This window comes from Taudactylus pleione, unplaced genomic scaffold (assembly GCF_031769625.1).
Source record: "Taudactylus pleione unplaced genomic scaffold, aTauple2 ptg001781l, whole genome shotgun sequence".
In the NCBI taxonomy this organism is placed as follows: domain Eukaryota; kingdom Metazoa; phylum Chordata; class Amphibia; order Anura; family Myobatrachidae; genus Taudactylus; species Taudactylus pleione.
Window position 1 is genome coordinate 1,221,938 of NW_028286178.1, and position 27,357 is coordinate 1,249,294.

The window sequence follows — 27,357 nt, forward strand, 5'->3', positions numbered from 1 at the left end:
TACAGTCAGTGTTATTATCTCTACCATCATATACAGTCAGTGTTATTATCTCTGTACCATCATATACAGTCAGTGTTATTATCTCTGTACCATCCTATACAGTCAGTGTTATTATCTCTGTACCATCATATACAGTTACAGTGTTATCTCTGTACCATCCTATACAGTTAGTGTTGTTATCTCTGTATCATCCTATACAGTTACAGTGTTATTATCTCTGTACCATCATATACAGTTAGTGTTATTAGCTCTGTACCATCATATACAGTTAGTGTTATTATCTCTGTACCATCATATACAGTTACAGTGTTATTATCTCTGTACCATCATATACAGTTAGTGTTATTATCTCTGTACCATCATATACAGTTAGTGTTATTATCTCTGTACCATCATATACAGTTACAGTGTTATTATCTCTGTACCATCATATACAGTTAGTGTTATTATCTCTGTACCATCATATACAGTTATAGTGTTATTAGCTCTGTACCATCATATACAGTTACAGTGTTATTATCTCTGTACCATCATATACAGTTACAGTGTTATTATCTCTGTACCATCATATACAGTTACAGTGTTATTAGCTCTGTACCATCATATACAGTTACTGTGTTATTATCTCTGTACCATCATATACAGTCACAGTGTTATTATCTCTGTACCATCATATACAGTCACAGTGTTATTATCTCTGTACCATCATATACAGTTAGTGTTATCTCTGTACCATCATATAGTTACAGTGTTATTATCTCTGTACCATCATATACAGTCAGTGTTATTAGCTCTGTACCATCATATACAGTTAGTGTTATTATCTCTGTACCATCATATACAGTTATAGTGTTATTAGCTCTGTACCATCATATACAGTTACAGTGTTATTATCTCTGTACCATCATATACAGTCACAGTGTTATTATCTCTGTACCATCCTATACAGTCAGTGTTATTATCTCTGTACCATCCTATACAGTCAGTGTTATTATCTCTGTACCATCATATACAGTCAGTGTTATTATCTCTGTACCATCATATACAGTCAGTGTTATTATCTCTGTACCATCATATACAGTCAGTGTTATTATCTCTGTACCATCCTATACAGTTACAGTGTTATTATCTCTGTACCATCCTATACAGTTACAGTGTTATTAGCTCTGTACCATCCTATACAGTTACAGTGTTATTATCTCTGTACCATCATATACAGTTACAGTGTTATTATCTCTGTACCATCATATACAGATACAGTGTTATTATCTCTGTACCATCCTATACAGTCAGTGTTATTATCTCTGTACCATCCTATACAGTCAGTGTTATTATCTCTGTACCATCCTATACAGTCAGTGTTATTAGCTCTGTACCATCATATACAGTCACAGTGTTATTATCTCTGTACCATCATATACAGTCACAGTGTTATTATCTCTGTACCATCATATACAGTCAGTGTTATTATCTCTGTACCATCCTATACAGTCACAGTGTTATTATCTCTGTACCATCCTATACAGTTACAGTGTTATTATCTCTGTACCATCCTATACAGTTACAGTGTTATTATCTCTGTACCATCCTATACAGTTACAGTGTTATTATCTCTGTACCATCCTATACAGTTACAGTGTTATTATCTCTGTACCATCATATACAGTTAGTGTTATTATCTCTGTACCATCATATACAGTTACAGTGTTATCTCTGTACCATCATATACAGTTACAGTGTTATCTCTGTACCATCATATACAGTTACAGTGTTATTATCTCTGTACTTCATATACAGTTACAGTGTTATTATCTCTGTACCATCATATACAGTTACAGTGTTATTAGCTCTGTACCATCATATACAGTCAGTGTTATTAGCTCTGTACCATCATATACAGTTACAGTGTTATTAGCTCTGTACCATCATATACAGTTACAGTGTTATTAGCTCTGTACCATCATATACAGTTACAGTGTTATTAGCTCTGTACCATCATATACAGTCAGTGTTATTAGCTCTGTACCATCATATACAGTTAGTGTTATTATCTCTGTACCATCATATACAGTTACAGTGTTATTATCTCTGTACCATCATATACAGTTACAGTGTTATTATCTCTGTACCATCATATACAGTTTCAGTGTTATTATCTCTACCATCATATACAGTTACAGTGTTATTATCTCTGTACCATCATATACAGTCAGTGTTATTATCTCTACCATCATATACAGTCAGTGTTATTATCTCTGTACCATCATATACAGTCAGTGTTATTATCTCTGTACCATCCTATACAGTCAGTGTTATTATCTCTGTACCATCATATACAGTTACAGTGTTATCTCTGTACCATCCTATACAGTTAGTGTTGTTATCTCTGTATCATCCTATACAGTTACAGTGTTATTATCTCTGTACCATCATATACAGTTAGTGTTATTAGCTCTGTACCATCATATACAGTTAGTGTTATTATCTCTGTACCATCATATACAGTTACAGTGTTATTATCTCTGTACCATCATATACAGTTAGTGTTATTATCTCTGTACCATCATATACAGTTAGTGTTATTATCTCTGTACCATCATATACAGTTACAGTGTTATTATCTCTGTACCATCATATACAGTTAGTGTTATTATCTCTGTACCATCATATACAGTTATAGTGTTATTAGCTCTGTACCATCATATACAGTTACAGTGTTATTATCTCTGTACCATCATATACAGTTACAGTGTTATTATCTCTGTACCATCATATACAGTTACAGTGTTATTAGCTCTGTACCATCATATACAGTTACTGTGTTATTATCTCTGTACCATCATATACAGTCACAGTGTTATTATCTCTGTACCATCATATACAGTCACAGTGTTATTATCTCTGTACCATCATATACAGTTAGTGTTATCTCTGTACCATCATATAGTTACAGTGTTATTATCTCTGTACCATCATATACAGTCAGTGTTATTAGCTCTGTACCATCATATACAGTTAGTGTTATTATCTCTGTACCATCATATACAGTTATAGTGTTATTAGCTCTGTACCATCATATACAGTTACAGTGTTATTATCTCTGTACCATCATATACAGTTACAGTGTTATTAGCTCTGTACCATCATATACAGTTACTGTGTTATTATCTCTGTACCATCATATACAGTCACAGTGTTATTAGCTCTGTACCATCATATACAGTTACAGTGTTATTAGCTCTGTACCATCATATACAGTTAGTGTTATTATCTCTGTACCATCCTATACAGTTAGTGTTATTATCTCTGTACCATCCTATACAGTTACAGTGTTATTATCTCTGTACCATCATATACAGTTACAGTGTTATTATCTCTGTACCATCATATACAGATACAGTGTTATTATCTCTGTACCATCATATACAGTTAGTGTTATTATCTCTGTACCATCATATACAGTTACAGTGTTATTATCTCTGTACCATCATATACAGTCAGTATTATTATCTCTGTACCATCATATACAGTCACAGTGTTATTATCTCTGTACCATCATATACAGTTAGTGTTATCTCTGTACCATCATATACAGTTACAGTGTTATTATCTCTGTACCATCATATACAGTCAGTGTTATTAGCTCTGTACCATCATATACAGTTAGTGTTATTATCTCTGTACCATCATATACAGTTAGTGTTATTATCTCTGTACCATCATATACAGTCACAGTGTTATTATCTCTGTACCATCATATACAGTTAGTGTTATTATCTCTGTACCATCATATACAGTTACAGTGTTATTATCTCTGTACCATCATATACAGTTACAGTGTTATTATCTCTGTACCATCATATACAGTTAGTGTTATTATCTCTGTACCATCATATACAGTCACAGTGTTATTATCTCTGTACCATCATATACAGTTACAGTGTTATTAGCTCTGTACCATCATATACAGTCAGTGTTATTATCTATGTACCATCATATACAGTCAGTGTTATTATCTCTGTACCATCATATACAGTTAGTGTTATCTCTGTACCATCATATACAGTCAGTGTTATTATCTCTGTACCATCATATACAGTCAGTGTTATTATCTCTGTACCATCATATACAGTTAGTGTTATCTCTGTACCATCATATACAGTCAGTGTTATTATCTCTGTACCATCATATACAGTCAGTGTTATTAGCTCTGTACCATCATATACAGTTACTGTGTTATTATCTCTGTACCATCATATACAGTTACAGTGTTATTAGCTCTGTACCATCATATACAGTTAGTGTTATTATCTCTGTACCATCATATACAGTTAGTGTTATTATCTCTGTACCATCATATACAGTCACAGTGTTATTATCTCTGTACCATCATATACAGTTAGTGTTATTATCTCTGTACCATCATATACAGTCACAGTGGTATTATCTCTGTACCATCATATACAGTTAGTGTTATTATCTCTGTACCATCATATACAGTTACAGTGTTATTATCTCTGTACCATCATATACAGTCAGTGTTATTATCTCTGTACCATCATATACAGTCACAGTGTTATTATCTCTGTACCATCATATACAGTCAGTGTTATTATCTCTGTACCATCATATACAGTTACAGTGTTATTATCTCTGTACCATCATATACAGTCAGTGTTATTATCTCTGTACCATCATATACAGTCACAGTGTTATTATCTCTGTACCATCATATACAGTCAGTGTTATTATCTCTGTACCATCATATACAGTCACAGTGTTATTAGCTCTGTACCATCATATACAGTTACAGTGTTATTATCTCTGTATATGTGACCTGCAGACGCTCCTGGTGACTGATCGCAGTGTGGTTTATGCTCTCATCATTTTATTCACCTATATCACATTTATATGCTTGAGATATGAAATAGCTGCTGAATATTTACACTATGGCTGATTGATGAAATTAATGTATATTATTTAGGTACTACTTATGGTGCATCAGTACTAAATACTGTAATAGCTGTGTACATTAATGTATATAATAAAAGCCTTTGTGGCCTACAGTATGTTGGAGGATGTACTATTCACTCCCTGATAATCTAGATTCAGGGAACACAGAGTGAACATAGTAAAGGGTCACCAGCCGCACAGTGTGTCGCAGCACTTTGCTACCAATCACAGCTGTGCTCCTGAAGACCTGTCACATGTAGGGGTGCAGCATGTGAGGACAAGTAGGGGCGCAGGCAGGCTCAGGAACTTATGTGCTAATGGGGCATTATGGGTGGTTACATTACATACCTTGTTCTCACAAGGGCTCAGTGATACTATAGATTATGAGTCCTGGGCTTAGATGTCGGTGTAGTCAGCCTGGTCAGCTGGACCCGTATATGGGGCCATAACTGCAACTCTTTCTCTACATATAGGGGTTACATGACTTGTGTGTGTAGTCTGTTACCCGTATTCCCCACATGTAGGTAACACAATACCAGGATGACATGAATAACTGATAGAGGAGACCATCCTATAATGATGGAATGTACAGGATAGGACCTGTAATTCTCTCTGTACGGTCTGTTCAGCAGTAATAGATGCACCACTAAGACACATTGTGGTTAGAGGGATGTAACTAGTAGTATATTTCCTGTGATAGATAAAGAAGATACATGTGGTAGTGTTTGTGGGTGTAGAGTAATCTTTCAAATTTGTCTACTACAGCAAGAGGTAATAGGTTTGAGGCCAAGTAAGAACTTGGGGACAAATATATACTTTGTGGTTCAGTACAATACAAATCCTTATACTTTATAGTCACATGGTGTAATTATATACATGGATAACAACTAGCTAATTTATTCTCAAATATAAACCTTTTCTCATATTTTACTCTTTAATTCGTTTGTATACGAGTGAACTTTAGCGCCCACTGATAATGTGTTATATGAGGATTTAATAACGGGAGAAAATGGGGCTAGATTGTATAAAAGTACATAAATATGAAGAGTATATTGTTGACTCTATTAAATGATTGAAAAATAAATTGGAGTATACCTTATGAGCAAGTCATATGACAGTGGCTTTGATAATAGGGATAATAGAATATATTAACTTAATAGGAATAGGTATAATCTGAGCTCAGCTCGATCAGTAGCAGGTGGAGAGATAGAGCAGTGGTAGTGAAAAGGTTTAGGAAGCACAAGGTGATGAGTTTGAGTCCTGGGAAGGGAGGTGGATCAATATAGGTGAGAAAATGTCATTTAAATCAGGGTATTCTATCTTAAAGGATGACAAACCCCCAGATTCAACATTAAAACTAGTATTTCTCCTGAATGGGGGGTGCTACCATAGACACAAATTATCAATGAAACAATGGGGAAAGCACACAGAAACATATAATAAAATATAACTTTGTATGTTTCATTCTAAAATCAAGTTTTAAAACTAGCAAAATAAAAACAGACAGATAAAGATAAAGTGTATTTTATTCACATTTTCTAACGATGTCCATCAAATATGTTATCAATAAAGTTGGATGTGTAAGAAATTGTCAGTGTCCCGTGTATTTTTGAAGTGATTTATGAGTGATTACAATAATATTCCTGACCTTATATTTGTACATATATTTGTTACATATATATTATTTGGGTGGTTTTACAGATTTTTTTTATAAAATCTCAATGATCCTGTATTTATGTATATGGCACAATATTTGCCTCAGGTATCATATATATATATCCTATTGTAAGGGATTAGAACTACATATATAAATGTATTTGAACTTCACCAAAATGAATCTGTATGAAGAATCCAACATTTGAGGTGAAAGTACAACCAAAACTATTTCTTATATAACCACACACAGATATTAACAATTGGCGATAGCTGTCTTCTGGTTCTGACTGCATGGAGTGAGCGTCTCCCTCCTGGTGCTCCGCCATGAACCCAGTGAATTTAACTTTTAAAGCTGATTAAACAGTCTCCAAAAGGGATTCCCATTACTATTACATTCTCCGGTGCTTTATGGAGAAATTCTCTCCTGCATCCTCTGCCGCTACAACCTAGACAAGGAAAACGCCGAGCTGAAGCTATCGTGGAGGCACTCACACCAGCGCACAATAAAACTGCAGCCTCTGACGCTGGTATAATGCAGATCTGCCTCCTACAGTGCAGTAGTAGAGGCAATTAAATCCACTATGGGTCCCCTTTTATATCAAGCTGTTAGTGACATTTTGACCCAGCTATAGCAATTGTCCCACAGAGTCTAACACAGATCATAGAGTAGTTTCCCTCTATAGCCATATGGCGGATGTTCAATACTCCAAAATTGGAAAAGGAGAATTTTCAATTGAAAAACAAACTTGATGACCTTGAAAATAGATCTGGAAGAAACATCAGGCTGGTGGGGTCACCTGAGTCTGTGAAGGGACAGGCGCTGGCAGAGTTTGTTCCATCCACGCTACCATCACTTTTAAGCATTACAGAAGAATGCAAAGATCTGGTGATAGAGCGGGATCTCAGAGTGGGTCCTTCTCCTAGACCCACAGGTACCAGAACTAGGGTCATATTATTTAAATGCTGAAATTATCTCCACAAGGTGGCATTTTGGAGTGTTTTGCAGAAGAATAGGAATATCTCCTGGAAGGGTCATAAATTATATCATCCAAGATTTTTCTGTAGATCTCACACATGCCCGAAAAGCTTCCTCACCTATTTCTCGGAACTCATCCGGGAATGCAAGAAATTCACACTGATATACCCTGCTAGACTCCGCTTGTTCCAAGAGGATTCCTTCTAAGACTTCACCTGCCCAGATGACACACAAGTATATTTACATGAGAAAGCTCAATAATGAAGTGCAGATATCTCCCACCCAGTTTCTGCTCCATGGGCTTACATGCACAATCCATATTTCCTGCTTTGCTTAAGAGCTCAGTCATGCCAATCTATTTTTCTGAATAGGGTATTTATATATCGTTTATTATACACATCTGATTTCTCTTCTTGTTTTATGTCACTATTTCCTATTAAATATATGGTTCGGTATACTCGCTATGATATTCCCCCCCTGCTTCTGTACTATAGGGGTAGTGGCTAAAAGCTCGGGATCAGAAAGTTTTCTGTATACGGTATTATAGATGTATAGATCTGGTATAGTTACCTGCCCTGTTGAAATTCAATTTGATATCCTCTTAAGGACACTTTGAACTGCACTAGCACTTTGGTATTTTTTGCTGCTAATTTGGTTACCAATACACCTTTCTATTATTTTGACCAGGTGTGATTACTGATTATTATTCCATGTTGTTTAAATTATATATGATGATTATATGATGTATTTTTGTCTCACTTCGTCTTAATGAATTCAAATAAAAGTTAATTTGTAATATTTATGTGACACAGTGTGCCCCAAACAAAGGAGTTACTTTTTCCTCTTTTCTTTTATATAGGCAGCTCTCAGCAGACTCACATCATACTCTGAGACCACAGATTGGTACCTATATAGGCAGCTCTCAGCAGACCCACATTATACTCTGAGACCACAGATTGGTACCTATATAGGCAGCTCTCGGGAGACTCACATCATACTCTGAGACCACAGATTGGTACCTATATAGGCATCTCTCGGTAGACCCACATTATACTCTGAGACCAGATTGATACCTATATAGGCAGCTCTCGACAGACCCACATTATACTCTGAGACCAGATTGGTACCTATATAGGCAGCTCTCGGCAGACTCACATCATACTCTGAGACCACAAATTGGTACCTATATAGGCAGCTCTTGGCAGACTCACATCATACTCTGAGACCACAGATTGGTACCTATATAGGCAGCTCTCGGCAGACTCACATCATACTCATTGAGTTCTTTTATTTCCAGAATTACAGTTCAGTGTCCTGTAGGACATATATATATATGTACACACCCCCTGATGAAGTCTCCTATGATGAAATGCATTGGGAGTGGCTTAAAGATGTGGATATAGTGACGTCATCCGCTGCCTCTGGACACGGCGCGGGCTCTTGGAGTTAATTTCTTATGGCTGCCCTGACTGTGTATCAGGAACCGCATGATCCCTGGGAAGCTAAGCTTGCTGTTTTAAACCTTGATGTATGCGAGCTGATTTACAAGTAAAACTTGTCGTTTGTATACTTCTCATGAATGCGCTCTCTGTGTTCATTACATTTTCAGATTTTTGGCTAAGAGCCGGGAAGTAGCTGCACTACATCTATATGACATAGCTCTGGAAATTTGACTGTGGACTTCCTGTGCATTACTGACAGTATTGTGTGTGTGTGTGTGTATATATATATATATATATATATATATATATATAGTACTGGAACAGGCGTCACCGGGCGCAGTTTTCCATCTTTTACAGAGGAGTGCCGGCAAGACTGCATATGATATATATATATATATGCATTCTGGAACATCACATATTTTTCGTATAGACATAGCACACCATTCCATGGAGTAAGAATAGCATGTTGTTTATGTGATTGCTAATTCTGTAGTGTTTTTTTTCTTCTATTAAATACACCATATATGGAATGGGCACAAATCTCCCCCCCCTCCTCTATTCCTCATGCGTTTTTCTATTGTTATCCCTCCTTTCTTTTATACTTTGATTTATTGTAGTGAATGATTAATGGCTCCTTTGTATAGCCAATATAAGTGTGTATATATACTGTATTTATTTGATCCCTGCCTATTTTGGCATCAGAGTGTATAATTGTCTATGTTTTCTTGCTTACTCTAATGGCGGGCATGCTGTTCTGTGTGACTGGACATTTCCCTTTCTTACAACACTCCTGACTGCTGTGTTTTAGAGGTGTCCATCTACCCCAGGAGAGGGACCTCTTACCCCGATCATATTACAAGTGGTGGAGAATGTGGGCAAACACTCTGAAAACTGCAGCAATAGAAAAAGTTTACGTTTGAAATGTAAAATGACATATACCAATCTGTTATTTTGGACATCAACTTGTATCTTGTAAAAATCCATGGTGATGGCATTGGCAGATGCTTAGGTAAAGCCAGATTCTGCTTTAAACCTACACCCAAAGATAACATACATAGAGGAACGGTGTTAGACCTGGCTCATGGTCACATAACTGCAGGTCACCTAGGGGTAAGAAAAACCACTGAGCGAATTTTATAGAGGTTTTCCTGGCCCGGGGTTCATAAAGAGGTATCTGAATATTGTGCATCCTGCCCTGAATGTCAGTATCATGCTCCAAGGCTATATTTTCATACTCCACTTGTCCCATTGCCCATTATTGAGGTTCCGTTTTAAAGAATAGATGGATGGATTTGGTTGGACCTCTAATGAAATCTGCCCGAGGCTAACAATATATTTGATGATAATGGATTATGCAACCAGGTACACAGAAGTGATACCATTGCACAATACATCAACAAAGAGAGAGACTTAGGGCCTGATTGAGACCCTTTCGCAAGCGGCCGCTCACTCGTATGCTACCAATGTTTTTCAATCTGTGTATGTGTACGCTTTGTATTACATGTGTGCGAACTGGTACGAGCGATGGGCAATGAGTGACAGGTCAAGCCGTTTGTGTGTGGTAACAAGGGCAGGCCACTAGAAACGGGGGAGTGGAGGTGCGGATGCAGGCGTGCCTGAGAATCCGAACGCCATTTCATAGGCTTGCATAATTAACAGGCAGCTTCATAGGACATGTCACTTGGTTGATTTCGATACTGAAGTGCTGGCAGTGCTTGCGGCAGGGTATAGTCAACCTCAAACGTTGCAATCGTTTCCGATGGTGGTCGATGTACCAATGGTTTTATACACTTCCAGGAGATGACGTACACAAGTGGGAGTCTTAAGACAGGCTGGTGGGCGTCTATAAACACAAGGTGATCGCTCGCCCAGACATAGTGGGCATGCTTATGACTTGTCTTGCGAGCGGCTGCCTTGATGTCACTTAGCCGAATTTCCATATGCTGGGAGCGAGCGAGCGCATTTAGCGAATGGGTCTGAATCAGGCCCTTAGTCCATGTCTTTAGCAGGTTGAGAATACCTAAGAAAATCCTGATTAACCAAGGTACCCCCTTTATCTCAAAAATCCTGAGAGTTATGCACATGTTTAAAATTACTCTATTAAGAACCTCTGTGTATCACCTCCAGACTGATGGGTTAGTGGAGAGGTTTAACAAAACTTTAAAAAATATGTTAAAGAAAGCAGTGGATAAATATGAAAGAGATTGGATTACCTTATTTATTGCTGGCCATAAGAGCGGTTCCCCCAATCCTCCACAGGGTTTTCACATTTTGATTTGTTGTAAGGGAGACACCCAAGGGGATTACTGGATATTGCCGAAGAGAAATGAGAGGGGCAGTCCAGTCCATATAAAACTGTTATTTAACATGTTTCTTAAATGCAGGAAAGAATTGCTGCAGTGGTGCCGATAGTGAGAGAGCACTTGGAACAGGCCCAACAGGCACAGCAGCGGGTGTACAACTGCAATGCCCAGTTATGCGTCTTTGCTCCTGGGGACAGAGTGTTGTTTTGGTTCCCACAGTAGAAAGTAAACTTTTGGCTAAATGGCAAAGACCCTTTGAAATCCTAGAAAAAGTGGGGGAGATTAATTATACAGTTTACCAGCCTGGGAAAAGCCAGAACAGATATACCATGTAAATCTTATAAAACCTTGGAAGGATACAGCAGCTGTCCCATCCCCTCCAGTAAACCCAGGTCCTTTTGTTCCCAATGTAACAATTGCTAAACCCTATCAACTGTTCAACAGCAGGAGACTAAAGATTTTCTTATAAGAAATAGGGTTTTGTTTTCAGACATACCGGGTAAAACCATGGTTATTAAACATAACATAATCACTGATTCAGGCGTTAAGATTAACCTAAAGCTCTATAGATTACCAGAAGCCCAACGTGAATCAGTGTCCAAAGAAATAAAAAAAAGTTGGAGTTGGATGTAATTGAAGAATCACATAGTGAGTGGTCAAGTCCCATTGTGCTAATTCCAAAGCCTGACAGGAGTTTGTACTTCTGTAATGATTTCTGTAAATTGAATAATGTGTCAAAGTTCGATGCCTATCCAATGCCTAGGGTGGATTTGTGCACCAGAAGGGTTGTTCCAATACAAGATGTTGCCATTTGGCTTACATGGGGCACCTGCTACCTTTCAAAGGATGATGGATAAAATTCTAAGGCCCCATAGACAGTATGCTGCTAATTTAGCAGTCTCACTTACCCAGAGTACAAGCAGTGTTGGTCTACATCTATAAAGCTGGATTGACAGCCAAAAAGTGTTGTCTAGGGATGGAAGAAGTAAAGTGTTTTACATAGACCATTGGCAGGGGTTTGATGAAGCCCCAACTTAATAAAATCAAGGCACTAGAATATTGGCCACGACCCCTAAATAAAAAGCAGGTGAGAACATTCTTGGGAATCACGGGGTAGGAGTTTATACCCAATTTTGCCACCATTGCAGTCCCACTGACAGACCTTACCAAAGGCAAAGAAACAGTTATGGTTAAATGGAGTCCTGAAGCAGAAAAGGCTTTTCAAGAGTTAACAGTAGCATTGTGCACCCAACCAGTTCTGACGATACCTAAACCTGAAGAAATTCAGGTTGATTACTGGTCATTCCCCTTTAAAATGGTCAGAGAATAAAGAGAGCAATGGGAGAATAACTAGGTGGTTCTTGGTACTGCAAAATGTTACATTTTCAGTAGAGCACAGGCCAGGAAGCCAGCTGGCCAATGCAGACGCTTTGTCTCATGTGTTTTATATGGTGGCTGCAGTTGTTCCGCCCCACAGGTCAAAACAAAGGGGGGGGATATGTGACAGAAGCACTGGTAAAGTGCTAAATCACATATATGTATCTAAGGTTTTTGACCTATGTATTTTAAACCCCCAGGAAATGTATGTGTCTGCTTGATTAGAGTTTGGGCTTTAAGTAAAAGCCGGATAATGGGTCCTGGGGTGTGGATGTGAGAGAATGGAGGGCTCCATTTACAAGGCTGGTTTATGTGTTGGGGCCTTCAGCCTGAGAGCAGGCTAATTAGTGACTGCAGCTGTGAGAGGCTGATAAAGGCTGTGTCAGGGTTTGGCTCAGTGTCTCATACCTGGGAGACAGGCAGCAGACACACTGTGATGTACAACTTGTAATACTGTGCATATGCCTATGTTGGTGGTTAAGGCAGTAGGCCCTATCACTTTGAGAGAGGGAATTTATTATCTAGTTAGTGCCCAGACAAAGATTTATTTTTGTTTTACATTGTTATACTGCACAATAAAAACTAGCTGTGGCTAGCTTGCATGAAAATCCTGGACTGCTGTGTTGTTTCCTGGCAGGTGTGTTTTGAGGTGCACATCTACCCTAGGAGAGGGACCTCCTACCCCAATCCTATTACAGCACATACATACACACACATACTTTCTGTGATCATTTTATCCTTAATGATAATGGGTAATGAATATTTGTCAGTGTAACAGCAGTATATTAGTATATTTAGACATTGAAGATATAATAGCTTTAATTTTTATAAAAAATTTGCTATGAATAAAATTTGCACTACTATTGGGGTAAGAATTTGGTATTGGGATTGCGTAGAATAAAAGTATAGGGCAATATTATTGTTATTCATATGCTACTGAGGACAATGCCTAGAATTTATTTCATTGTCTATACAGGAAACTAATAACTGAGGTTAGGTTGTGGGTGAGATACTTAGACTTTGGGGGGTTACAGTGAAGCTGTGGGGGATAGTTAGGCTGTGGGTGGAAGGCTTAGGCTGTGGGGGGGTTAGTGTTAATCTGTGGGGGGTTATGGTTAGGCTGCAGGTGGAAGGCTTAGGCTTTGGGGGGGTTATGGTTAGGCTGTGGGGTGGTTAGGCTGTGGGCATAAGGTTTAGACTGTGCAGGGTTAGGGTTAATCTGTGGGGGTCAGTGTAAGTCTGGGACTTATGGTTAAACTGTAGGGGATAAAGTTGGGCTGTCGGGGTAGGGTTAAGCTGTCAGGGGGTAGTGTTAGGCTGTGGTGGTTAGGGTTTAGCTGTGGGGGATAGTTCGAGTTAGGCTGTGAGGGGATAGGGTTAGGCTGTGGGGGATAGGGTTAGGCACCTTATGGAGGATTAGCAGGATACTTACTGGAATGTTGAAGGATCACAGGTGTGAAGTTACATGACAGCTGGGACACGGAAGCTGCTGCAGTCATCAGGAGCAGGTAGGTAGCTGCTGGGCCACCAGGGAGAATATGGTGACATTCAACATGGTTAATATTTACATTCTCATTGCAGCATTATAAATGTTGCCAGATCACACCATCGATGGCTTGGTTCCAATGTTAAGTGGCTTACCCAAAAAGGCTGAGGTTCCAATGTTTACTTATCATTGACAATTCAGTTCCAATGTTAGCTCATTGTGACTGACTCCCGCGGCCGCCCTTCTCACACTAACTTCAGAGAATCTTCAACCAGACATGCAGCTTGGGCAGCGGCCAGTTGTCTGACGTGATGGTAACACTCATTATGTCACAACAGAGCAGCTCTGCCTGGCAATGACAAAGTGCACTGCTGATTGGCTAATCTCAGAGTCCATCAGGACAGTCACATGGGTGTCACAGGAGGCAGAGCAGTGTGTGATCACTACTGATTGGCTAAGCTCAGAGTCCATCAGGGCAGTCACATGGGTGTCACAGGAGGCAGAGCAGTGTGTGATCACTACTGAGAATGAAGCATAGTAACAGCCAGCCTACCATTATTAGGAGGTGGTGGGTCAGCTCAGCCAGTCCTGCTGTAACCACGAGAAGTCTTGTGTAGAGACATCAGAACACACTGATATTTCATAACCAATGTTTAACATTAAATATTTTGTGACCAAAGCTAAATACATCGGCTCTATCAATGGTTTCTTCATGTCCAATTCTTACTGTAATACATACATCAGTAATATTATCTAAGTTGTCATCAGAGAAAATGTGGAGATGATTTACCAGAGAAGGTTCCAGTGACAATTCCCAGCATCCTCCTCCAGTCCTCAGACCAAAGCTGGGAATGTGCAGAGGGGCAGGTACATTAGTCCATGTATAAGGGGGAACTGTCCTGTTATATCTGTATGACTGACATAGAGCAGACACATTACTGACATAGGGAGACGCTGTGACCCATCAGATAGGCTCATACACAGGTCCTTGTACCCATTACATGATCCCACATATGGGCTGTTATGGATCACATGTGGTGGATTCTCCCATGTAATACAATTCTTCATTGCTGATCAATACCATATACTATACACTACACGGGAACCCTGGTATTACTATACTATACACGGGAACCTCGGTATTACTATACTGTACACTACACGGGAACCCCGGTATTACTATACTATACACTACACCTGAACCCCGGTATTACTATACTATACACTACACGGGAACCCCGGTATTACTATAATATACACTACACGGGAACCCCGGTATTACTATTCTATACACTACAGGGGAACCCCAGTATTACTATACACTATACCTGAACCCCGGTATTACTATACTATACACTACATGGGAACCCCAGTATTACTATAATATACTCTACACCTGAACCCCGGTATTACTATAGTATACATTACACGGGAACCCCGGTATTATTATACTATACACTACACGGGAACCCCGGTATTACTATACTATACTCTACACGGGAACCCCGGTATTACTATACTATACTCTACACGGGAACCCCGGTATTACTATACTATACACTACATGGGAACCCCGGTATTACTATTCTATACACTACAGGGGAACCCCAGTATTACTATACACTACACCTGAACCCCGGTTTTACTATACTATACACTACATGGGAACCCCAGTATTACTATAATATACTCTACACCTGAACCCCGGTATTACTATAGTATACATTACACGGGAACCCCGGTATTATTATACTATACACTACACGGGAACCCCGGTATTACTATACTATACTCTACACGGGAACCCCGGTATTACTATACACTACACGGGAACCCTGGTATTACTATACACTACACGGGAACCCCGGTATTACTATACACTACACGGGAACCCTGGTATTACTATACTATACACTACATGGGAACCCCGGTATTACTATACTATACACTACATGGGAACCCCGGTGTTACTATACACTACACGGGAACCCCAATATTACTATACTATACACTACACGGGAACCCTGGTATTAATATAATAAGTTGGGGATGGGATGTTGGCCGTCAGAATACCAACAGGAGCATACAGTCAGAATCCTGATGCCTGGAGGTAAGTACCCTAATCCCCCCTCAGCCTCCTCCTTGTACCTAACCTAATACTTACCATCAGGATGTCAGCGGTGATTCTGGTGCTGGGATTCTGATCGCCAGTATTTTACCGCAAAGCTGCCGACTACATCCCAATATAAAAATGGTTACAGGTATATCCCTCATTCCCCCCACACCTCGATTTTCCTTTATACACAAGTTATCACTAAACACAGCAGTGAGGCAGAATTTTCTACATCAGAGTCATTTTATTGCAAGGTTACAAGAATATAGTTTCCTTCTGTAGTAACACTTGGAATGTTATTTATTGAATATTTAATACTACAGATTACTATAATATTGTGTGAATGTTTTGCTGCTAGAATAGTGCAAGAAAAGCAGATTATAAAATGAGCAGCTGCTGTATCCTGCAAACCTGGGGGCAGACACACAAGCAGCAGATAAGGTGGGTGGAGCTGGAAATCTTTAACTACAAAGAGAATGGTAACAGCAGCACAAAGTATGTCAGCTCATATAACTCCATTACAACTATGATCAGACAAGACTGACATGGATACAGCTAGGTAACAGAACAGAGTAATGATGTGAGGCTCCCGGCATACTGGTGTAGTGATGCTGTGCTGTGCACCTGTATATAGATAACAGATCATACATCCACTGCTCAGAGATGTGCAGCATCCTGGCATTTTCCATCAGGTGGGGTCTGTACGTATTAGGAGCCATCCATGAGGAATAGCTGTTCTGGCTTTCTCTCTTTGGTATAATATGGTCCTTACATTAAAGATGAGAGTAACATCCTGCACATAATAGTCCTGTAAAGTCCAGTTACTCATACAGAGCAATTCCTGTTATTATTCATGGCTTGTGTACAATGTGTCATTTCTGTATTACTCATGTATTATAAGCTGCAGGATATGATACTCGCACAGTGCTGTCATTCCCTCCATGACACACATACAATAGAGATGACATATTATCTAATACATATGTACTAACAATATACTGATATATACCATGATAGGAGGTAATAACAGGACAGGCCAGTGTATCCATGCAGGTTGCCATCAGAGAGCAAATCCCCAACACCAGAGCGGTGTCACAGTGACAGGAGACAGGAAAGAGGGGCACACGTGTAAGACAAAACCTTTCTTGTTTGGGTATGAGAAATGGATACTAAGACAGTCACAGTATAAAGATACTAAAAGCAAAGTTAGGATAACTCTAAAAAACAAAACAAAGATCTTACATCTAGGCCATCACAGAACATGTGCACCACCAAAAGGACAACTGGTCACTATTCCAGCTTTACTAACAATGTACAAAAACTTGCAGGTCAAAAAGTGTGGAAAATACTAACAAGCGCGACACGCAGCTGTGTTACCCCACATGGACGTCAGACAGGTCCATGCAGTGTTTGATTTTCTTACTTGTTACCAAACTCTTTGAACTATTTTTGTAGGTTTATAACAAAGCTTGTATTGTCCTTTCTGTGATTTCCTCACTACCAAATAATCTTCATCTCCTGACCCTGCACATTACTGGTGGTGTCACCACTGTGGGAGGTGAGACAGGACATACTGAGGACAACCTGTACTTATCCTGTGATGTCCCTGTATTATTCCCCAATTACTACGTACCCTGCTCACATCTGTATTCTGATGGGGATATCGAGAGCCTGATGCACTTAATGGACATTACTGTTAGTGGTTTATACCAGGACCAGCAGCTTCCTGTGTCCCAACACTAATTACATTATCTAATAATGTATAAATTACATAAGTGATAATCATTGTAATGTCCTTATCTTTTGGAATAGTGTAAATAGTAGGTTACAGAGGATCTAATTAGAAGGAACCAGACATCAGACTGCTGTAAGGAGATTAGAGATCCATTTACCAGGAAACCCAACCAGAGAATACTGGATCCAGTGAGATAAAATCAGAGGTTATAGATGTCATTATATCACCCATCTCACCCCGTCACTTACAGCCCAGTCATCAAATGATGTCATAGTTTCCCACTTCCCATATTACATCCCCAGGACATTGTCATGATGACAGATTAGTTATGTCCCTATATTACATCATGTGGTCTTGTTACTGTACAAATAGGCCAATAGCACAATAATATTCTAATACAGAGCTTCCCAAACACTGCCATTACAATCCAAGTTTTAAGGATATCCATGTTTTAATCCACATTGTTAATTCAAACTGAATGAGGCACTAATTAAGTGACCTGTGCTCAAGCATGAATATCCTTAATACTTGGCCTGTAATAGTGGAGTTTGGAAAACTCTGATCTGATAGAATAAGGAAACTGAAAGCCATTACATGAGGAACCTGTTGGAGCCCTATGTTGGTGACATCCGTATGGATATATAATATAATGTAATATATTAGTGTATAGGGGCTGATTCACCAGCGGACACAATGACGATAGTTACACAGAATGAGCGAATGTTTCCCATCACACCTGCGTCTAAGTCACACTGTTAACACACAGCGATCACATTGTGATTACGGACGCACAGAGGAATACATCGCAAAGTGAGTTGCAGGGTGACAGCGTTTGGGGGGAAATAACGGGGGGGTGGACAGAAAACTGCAGGCGTGTCTGTCCGTGTGATCGCCATGTCATGGGTGTGTCTGTCCATGTTATCGCCATGTCCTGCAGGCGTGTGTCCGTGTGATCGCCATGTCATGGGTCTGTCCATGGTATCGCCATGTCCTGCAGGCATGTCTGTCCGTGTGATTGCCATGTCATGTGTGTGTATAAATTAGCCATAGCTATGGCAGCTGCAGCATGAGACCTCTCTGCGTGTCAGGAGAGCAGCAGTGTTTGCGCGCTGGTCAGACCTGATGTAAATGCTGTGTGACTGATTGATGTGCCGCGATGGTACCGATGATTGCACAGGAAGGTGACATTGGATTATAACGAGAAGGCAGCAGTGGGCGTGGTTATGGCGGCTGTGCCTCGGCATTAGCATATATTAGCACCGGCGATCTGTAAGAGACGGTAGCTGCATTTGCTTCCGCTGCTGAATCAGGCCCATAGTGGGATAATGCAAATGTCATTTATCCTTCACTAAGCAGGGGCAGCAATCTAGGCTAACATTGTATTTATGCTTCTTCTGATAATTTCCAATTATATTACAATACTGCAAATATTGCTGCAATTTCTATATACTTCTAGACGCTCATACACATCGTTTTTCTCCTGTGTGACGTTTCTGATGACTAAAAAGAGCGGATTTATTTCTAAAACATTTCCCACACTCTGAGCATGGAAATGGTTTCTCACCTGTGTGAGTTCTCTGATGTCTAACAAGATCTGATTTCTGTGTAAAACATTTCCCACACTCTGAGCATGTAAATGGTTTCTCACCTGTGTGACTTCTCTGATGTCTAACAAGATATGATTTCTCTGTAAAACATTTCCCACACTCAGAACATGAAAATGGTTTCTCACCTGTGTGACTTCTCTCATGTGTAACAAGATATGGTTTCCGTGTAAAACATTTCCCACACTCAGAACATGAAAATGGTTTCTCACCTGTGTGACTTCTCTGATGTATAACAAGAACTGATTTCTCTATAAAACATTTCCCACACTCAGAACATGAAAATGGTTTCTCACCTGTGTGAATTCTCTGATGTATAACAAGATGTGATTTCTCTGTAAAACATTTCCCACACTCAGAACATGAAAATGGTTTCTCACCTGTGTGAATTCTCTGATGTATAACAAGATCTGATTTCTCTGTAAAACATTTCCCACACTCAGAACATGAAAATGGTTTCTCATCTGTGTGACGTCTCTGATGTATAACAAGGTTTGATTTCTGTGTAAAACATTTCCCACAATCAGAGCATGGAAATGGTTTCTCACCTGTGTGACATCTCTGATGTATAACAAGGTTTGATTTCTCTGTAAAACATTTCCCACACTCAGAACATGAAAATGGTTTCTCATCTGTGTGACGTCTCTGATGTTTAACAAGGTTTGATTTCTGTGTAAAACATTTCCCACAATCAGAGCATGGAAATGGTTTCTCACCTGTGTGACTTCTCTGATGTACATCAAGTGTTCCCTGATGCAAAAAATATTTCCCACATTCAGAACATGTAAATGGTCTCTCACCTGTGTGAATCTTTGTATGTCTAGTAAGAGTTCCTTTCAGCGTAAAACATTTCCCACACTCAGAACACAGAAAAGGCCTCTCAGCTGCGTGAACTCTCTTCTGATGTATAGAAAGACTGATCTGCTTGGTAAAACCTTTCCCACATTCAGAACATGACAATAGTTTATCACCTGTGTGATATGAGCTGTGTGTAACACTACTGGGATTATCAGGGGAACATTCTTCATGGTTAGAGGGATCAGATGATATATCTGTACTGTGAGATGCTGGATGTATACTGGGGATAATGGGGTTTTCTCCTGGAGAGTCCTTTGAGAAGTTATCATCTACGTCGCCATCTGGAGATATGAGACGTCTCCCCGAGTTATTCCTGTTGCTGTGTCCATCTGTTGGGAACAATGAGAGTTATGGTAAGAACTTACCTTGGTTAACGCTTGGTTTCGAAGTCCATAGGGTCTAGAGGGAGACCTTGGGGTATAGCTGGATCTGAATCCCAGGCACCACGCAGTTAAAAGCTTTGCTCCCAGGATGCACTTGACCATCCTCCTCTATACCCCGCCCCCGAGGCACCTCAGTTGGTAAGTAGCCAAGGGCAGGAGGAGGAAAAAGAGAGAAGGAAGACTGGAACACTCGAAAATCACACTCACAGAGAAGGGAAAACAGGTGACCAACATGAGAACCCACATGAAGCCAGGTGCGTCATGGCGGGTGCCCTGTGGACGCTATGGACTTCAAAGAAAGAGTTAACCAAAGTTTGTTCTTACCATAACTCTCATTTTCTTCTTCAGGATCCAAAGGCTCTACAGGGGGACTGCCCACGAGGGGCCCACAGACCTAATAGAATGAGATTTAACAGAAGCCAGAACAGGCAGGCTTGCCTTTGTGTAAGCCTCTGGAGACAGTTATACGAAGCCATCTAGCCAATGTTTGTTTGTTGGCTGCCCATCCCTTTTTGTGAAATCCAAAGAGCATAAATAAGAATTCCAATTTACGAAGGGAACTGGTCTGGTCCACATAAATTTTGAGAGCACGGACCACATCCAAGGAAGTCTCACCCACTGAGGGGTCAGGTGACAGAGAGGCCGGTCCTATAATTTCCTGATTAATGTGGAAATTAGAAACCACTTTAGGGAGAAACTCAGGGCGAGTGCGAAGCACAGCCTTATCCTGGTGAAATATCAGAAATGGAGAACAACAGGAGAGAACCCACAATTCCGACACCCTCCTGGCAGATGCATTTGCCAGAAGAAAAAGAGTATTAGCCGTTAACCACTTAATTTCCACCGAATCTAGTGGTTCAAATGGAGGGCCTGAAGAACTATCGCCAAATCCCAAGGAGCCACTGGAGGGACAAAGGGAGGTTGAATCTGGAGAACACCCTGGCAAAAGGTGTGGATATCCAGGAGCAGAGCTATCCTTCGTTGGAACCACACAGATAGTGCAGAGACATGCACTTTCAACGAGGCCAGGGCGGAGGTACAAACCAGATTGAAGGAATGCTAATATTATGGAAATACGAAACACTTGAGGGTCGAATGCCTTGTGCGATACCACTAAGAATATGTATGCCACACTCTGTGGTAGATCCTGGCTTAAGTGCTCGAAGCATCATGCTGATGACCGAGCTAGAGAATCCCTCAGACCTTAAAATGGATATCTCAAGATCCACACCGCCAAGGACAGATGATCCAGGTCTGGGTAAAGACAAGGACCCCGAGACAACAGGTCCGGGCGTTGAGGCAGCAGGAACGGAGTGTCGATGGAGAGACTCCGAAGATCTGATTACCAATGACGTCTGGTCAAAGCTGGAGCCACCAGCAGGACCATGCCTCCGTCTTGCTTGAAATTCCAAAGAACCCTAGGAACCAGGGATACTGGAGGAAACAGGTACGCAAACTGGAAGGTCCACTTCACTGACAGAGCGTCCACTAAGCTTGCCTCGGCATCTCTTGTCTTGGACCCGTACACTGGCAACTTGTGATTGTGACGGGAGGCCATGAGGTCCACCTCTGGGAGGTCCCATTTGTCCACTAGGAGTTGAAACACCTCTTGGTGAAGAGATCATTCCCCTTCTATGCACGGTTGTGACGACTGAGGAAGTCCGCTTCCCAATGAGGACTCCCGGAATGAACACTGCCGAGATGGCCAGGAAGTGACTCTCTGCCCAAGTCAGGATGCGTGACACTTCTGTCATTGCTGCCCAACTTCGAGTGCCTCCTGGATGGTTGAAATAAGCCACCGTGGTGGCATTGTCGGACTGAACCTGCACAGCTTTTCCGTCAAATATGTGTCTTGTCATCCTGAGGGCCCTGTACACAGCCCGAAGTTCCAATATGTTGATTGGAAGGAAAGCTTCATCTGCTGTCCAATGGCTCTGAAACAAGTGCGGGCCATTCACCGTGCCCCATCCTCGGAGACTGGCATCCGTTGTGAGAAGAACCCAGTCCGGGATCCAAAAGGGGCAACCCTTGGTGAGATGATTTGTCTGTAGCCACCAAGGCAGAGACAGGCGCACCAGCGTCTGAGTCCTGATTTGGTGGGGTATTCCATTCCACTTGGATAGTATCAGTCCCTGCAGGGGCCTTGAATGGAACTGGGCGTATTCCACCACATCGGATGTGGACACCATGGATCCTAGAACCTGCATTGCCGAGTGTACCTACACCAGGCGAAAGAGCAGGCAATTGCGCACCCACAGTTGCAGAGAGATCTTTTCCGTAGTTAGAAAAATCCTCTGCTGATGAGAATCCAGAAAGGCTCCCAAATTAACCATTCTCTGTGAGGGAATGAGGACTTTTTCCAATTGATCAGCCACCCGTGTGCTTGTAGACAAGCGATCGTCAGGTGCAACTGTTGCTGAAGTACCTCTGGAGAGCCCGCCAACTACAGGTGGTCGTCTAGGTACGGCAGGAGTTGTATACCCTGACTCCGTAGGTGGGCTGCCATGACCGCCATAATTTTGGTAAATACCCTTGGAGCCGTGGAAAGGCCAAAGGGCAGCGCCCGAAACAGAAAGTGTTGTTGCAGTATAGTAAACCACAGATAATGCTGGTGGGAAGGCATTATGGGGACATGTAGATATGCATCCTGAATGTCCAGTGATACCATGTAATCCTCAGGTTCCATAGCCAGTATGATGGATCGTAAAGTTTATATCCTGAACCTGGGCACCCGGAGGAACTTGTTCAGAGATATGAGGTTGAGGATAGGCCGGCCCATTCGGCTTTTGAACCAGAAACAGAGTACAGTAGTAACCAGTCCCGCACTGAGATAGTGGAACTGTAACAATAACCCCTGCTTTCAGCAAGGATTCTATGGCTTCCTGAATCTGTAAGGCCTTGATCTTGTCTAGAAGAGGGCTCCTGCAGAAAAACTGTTGGGGAGGTCTTTGATGAAAATGAGAGACCACTACTTTTACCCATGCATCCTTGGTTGGGTGACACCAGTACTGGGCAAACTGAAGAAATCGGCCTCCCTCCCTGGGATCCCCCAGAGGGAGGCCCGTCCCATCAGGCTGAGGACTTATCCTCTGTCTGGCACCCCAGGCCTGTTTCTAAAGCTGCATACACAACGATTTTTTGAACGATTATCGTTAAACGATATTGTTTGACGATAATCGTTTGAAATATCGTTCACTTTCTGAGTCAAACGATGAACGATCATCGTTCATGAGCGTTCACGTTTGTAGTTCAGTCAGACTTGTCAACTCAACGATTTTCATTAAGGGAATATGCAAAAATCGTTTGTAGTTCAAAAAAATCGTTCATTACACTTTAAAAAATCTGACAGATAATCTAACAGAAAATCGTTCAGAAAATCGTTGGTAACAAAATCGTTGTGTGTGTATGCAGCTTAAGGCTTAGAGGTCGACTTGGCCGCTGATTGTCTAGGGAAAGACTGTCCTTTGGGCTTTCCTTGAGAACGAAAGGACCAAAAGGAAGAGGTTCTAGCCTTTGAAGGAGCAAATGGCAAAATGCCTTTGATGCAAATGGCAGAAAAGCTGAAGGGCAAGGCTTCCAGGCCCATTTTGGAATCAGCATCCGCCATCCAGGAGTGTAACCACAAAGAGCAGCGAGCAGACACGGCTGCGGCCGAGACTCTGGAGGTCAGTAAGCTGGTATCCAAAGCAGCCTTACCAATATAGTCGGCTGCGACCATCATGTGGCCCACAAGAGACCTTTGAGCCTCAAAGGCCTCCTTGGGGAAGGTGTCCTCCAGAACATTTGCCCAGTTCTCAATGGCCTTAGCCACCCAAGAGATAGCCATGGACAGATGGGCCACAGCTCCAGAGAGAGTAAATTGATTTCAGGTATGTCTCCACCTTTCTGTCTGTAGAATCCTTCAGAGAAGAAATGGAAGGCACAGCAGAGTAGCGCTCTTAATCAGGTGAGTAACATGAGAATCCACTGCAGGTGATTTCCACTTCTTGCAATGACCCTCAGGGAACAGATAACATGAGACCAAATACTTTTGCGGTTGATACCTCTTACCAGCCGATTGCTAGGCCTCCGCCATGTGGTTTGCCAGCTGGTCAGAAAGAGGGAAAACTGCCGAAGTCACCGTAACCTGTTTAAACTCAGGGTATTTGGATTTAGGGGCAGGAACGTCATCCTCTATATCTAGTATGGATCGGACCACCCTTACCAATGCTGGAACATTAATAGCGGATTTGGGCTCCACCTCCAGTGCAGGGGAATCCGAATCAGACACCCCAGCCATTTCCCCATCATCTGATGACAAGTCCGTGTCTGAGAGTTGCGTAGACTGGGATGACAATACAGGACACCTTTAGATGCATTCTGAGGTCTTTCATTCCGCAACATGGTCTGACAGGCCATGGTAGATGAAGCTGCCAAACTCTGAAATGAACTAGAGAAAACATCCACCAGGGGGGTTGGACAGCTTGCGTAAGTCCCTGGAAGCAAATGACAGGTTGTTGTGGTACAAGAGGGGATTGCATGTAGAGCGGTAATCCCCGATAGGGAGCAACAGTTTGAGGCCCAGGAGTAGACTGCAATATTTGCGGGATACCCAGAGAGAGAAGGATGGCTGTTTGGTATTCCAATGAGCACACAATTCTGTAAATTAGCAGCTCCACCATTTTGTGAGTGACAGCAATCTCATTCTGTGAGAGTGCTGAATCTGCAGTTAACCACATTGTGTCATGGCATTCCATATCTGTATTATGCAAGGAACACATAAATTAAGGTGTCAGCCTTAATGATCGTAATTTGATTACTTTTTAGAGTTTGAGTGGCAGAAATTAAGTAGGTTTTGTGAAATTTCAGATCATGTCTAAGAAGCCCTAATGGGACATGTGAAACCTTAAGGTTTTTTGTCTATGGAATTTCAATGCTTTTTTAAAATGTATTAACTATCAGGGTTTGGAGGAGCAAACTGGGTCACCTGCAGGGGAGAAGAGCAACAAAATGGTACACTAGCGCAGGTGGAAGAGGGGCCGGCACACAGGAGGCGAGAGTCGGCTGCAGGGGTGGGCTGTATGTGTGCGGGGTAGCGACAGCAACGTGGGTGCGGAGGGGCAGCAGTGGGCGACAGAGGGTTCACCGGTACTGGGCATGCACCTGAGAAAATAAAATCAGTAAGTCACAAATGCACGGGCGCATCAGTGAGATCCATCTATGGGCCATTCAATTTGGAGCGAAAAGTCATCGCCGATGTCATTTTCGCCATTTTCACTTATCCCCATATTCAAATTTAAAGTCTTTTCGCAGGTGTGAAAAGTCTATGTAAAAAAACGGGGATAAGTTTTCACCACTGCTTAGGTGGCAAAAAAAATTGCAGAATTGGGGTATAGAATTAAAAAAAGTACCCTGCAGTCTTTGGAATGTTCCCTTAAAGTAATCTGTGTAAAAATTTTTTTAAAAAAACAAGCGTAGGACAGCCCAAAAAAAAATGTTTCATTTTGGGGGCGGAAAAGAAAAAAACTTGAGGGACAAACTTAAAAACTAGCGAAATTGACTCAGGGGGGGTCCCTAAGTATGCGGCAGGTGTTTTCTAGAATGCGGGTGGTTGCAGCAGGTGGATTTTTTAAGAATTTTTGGGGTGCATGTAAATGGGTGCAAGCATATTTTTTAAAATATGCTTGCACCCATTTACATGTACCCCAAATTTGATGGGACTAGTTATTTTTACAAAAAAAGAAAGCTAAATGCTATTCTTCACCACTTCTTCAAAGACGCATTAATGCACCTTCAACGGCTGTTTAAAAACCCCTATTACCTTCAGCATGCCAAATCGGGGGTACCCATAGTGATCCCCCATGTCAGACCATCTTTTGGTGGGTGACAGGAAGATTTCCCCGAAAGTGACAGGACTTTGATACTTACCTTTCCGCTGAATCCCGTTTTCGCCGATTCCTAATTGAATACGGGGATAAGTGGGCACACGCCCGATACTTTATCCCATTGAAAAACGGCGATGATGGTGAACAGTCTGACCACGGACTTTCTGCCTCTGAATATGGCCCTATGCATTTATGTTAAAAATTGAATGTGTAGTGTCCTTAGAGGACACTACTAATGTTCGTGTTGTTGTGTTTTTTTTTTGCCAAGACCCTGGATTGCCTACTTTGGAACGAAGAAGACAGATCCACGTATAGGAGGAGGAGAGTATGGACTTTTTATTACAGGTGCTCCATAGGATTATCTACTGGAGTAGAGGACATATTGGCTACAGGGATACATAGGTGAGTATGTGAGATAGTGAGTACGTGTGTGCGCATGTTAGTTTTAATAAAATTTTACTTTGTGTTCTGTGGTCTTTTAATATTGCTTTTGCTATGGTTCTCCAAGTACCAGCATGCAGGGGAGGCTTGCTGGGTACTGTAGTTCCGCAGCAAAAGCCAATATTTTAACTTTAATTGCACCACACTTTACATAATCAACCCGGCA

General features: G+C 41.2%; 1 protein-coding gene across 1 annotated transcript in view; it reads right to left on the minus strand.

The window, feature by feature from the left end:
* Nucleotides 1–27,357, minus strand: part of LOC148436381 (uncharacterized) — a 381,341-nt gene that overhangs the window by 199,672 nt on the left and 154,312 nt on the right. Inside the window, exon 8 of the mRNA XM_088464954.1 lies at nucleotides 19,606–20,379. Coding sequence (XP_088321080.1) covers nucleotides 19,606–20,379 — 774 coding nt within the window. The remainder of the gene's footprint in view (nucleotides 1–19,605; nucleotides 20,380–27,357) is intronic.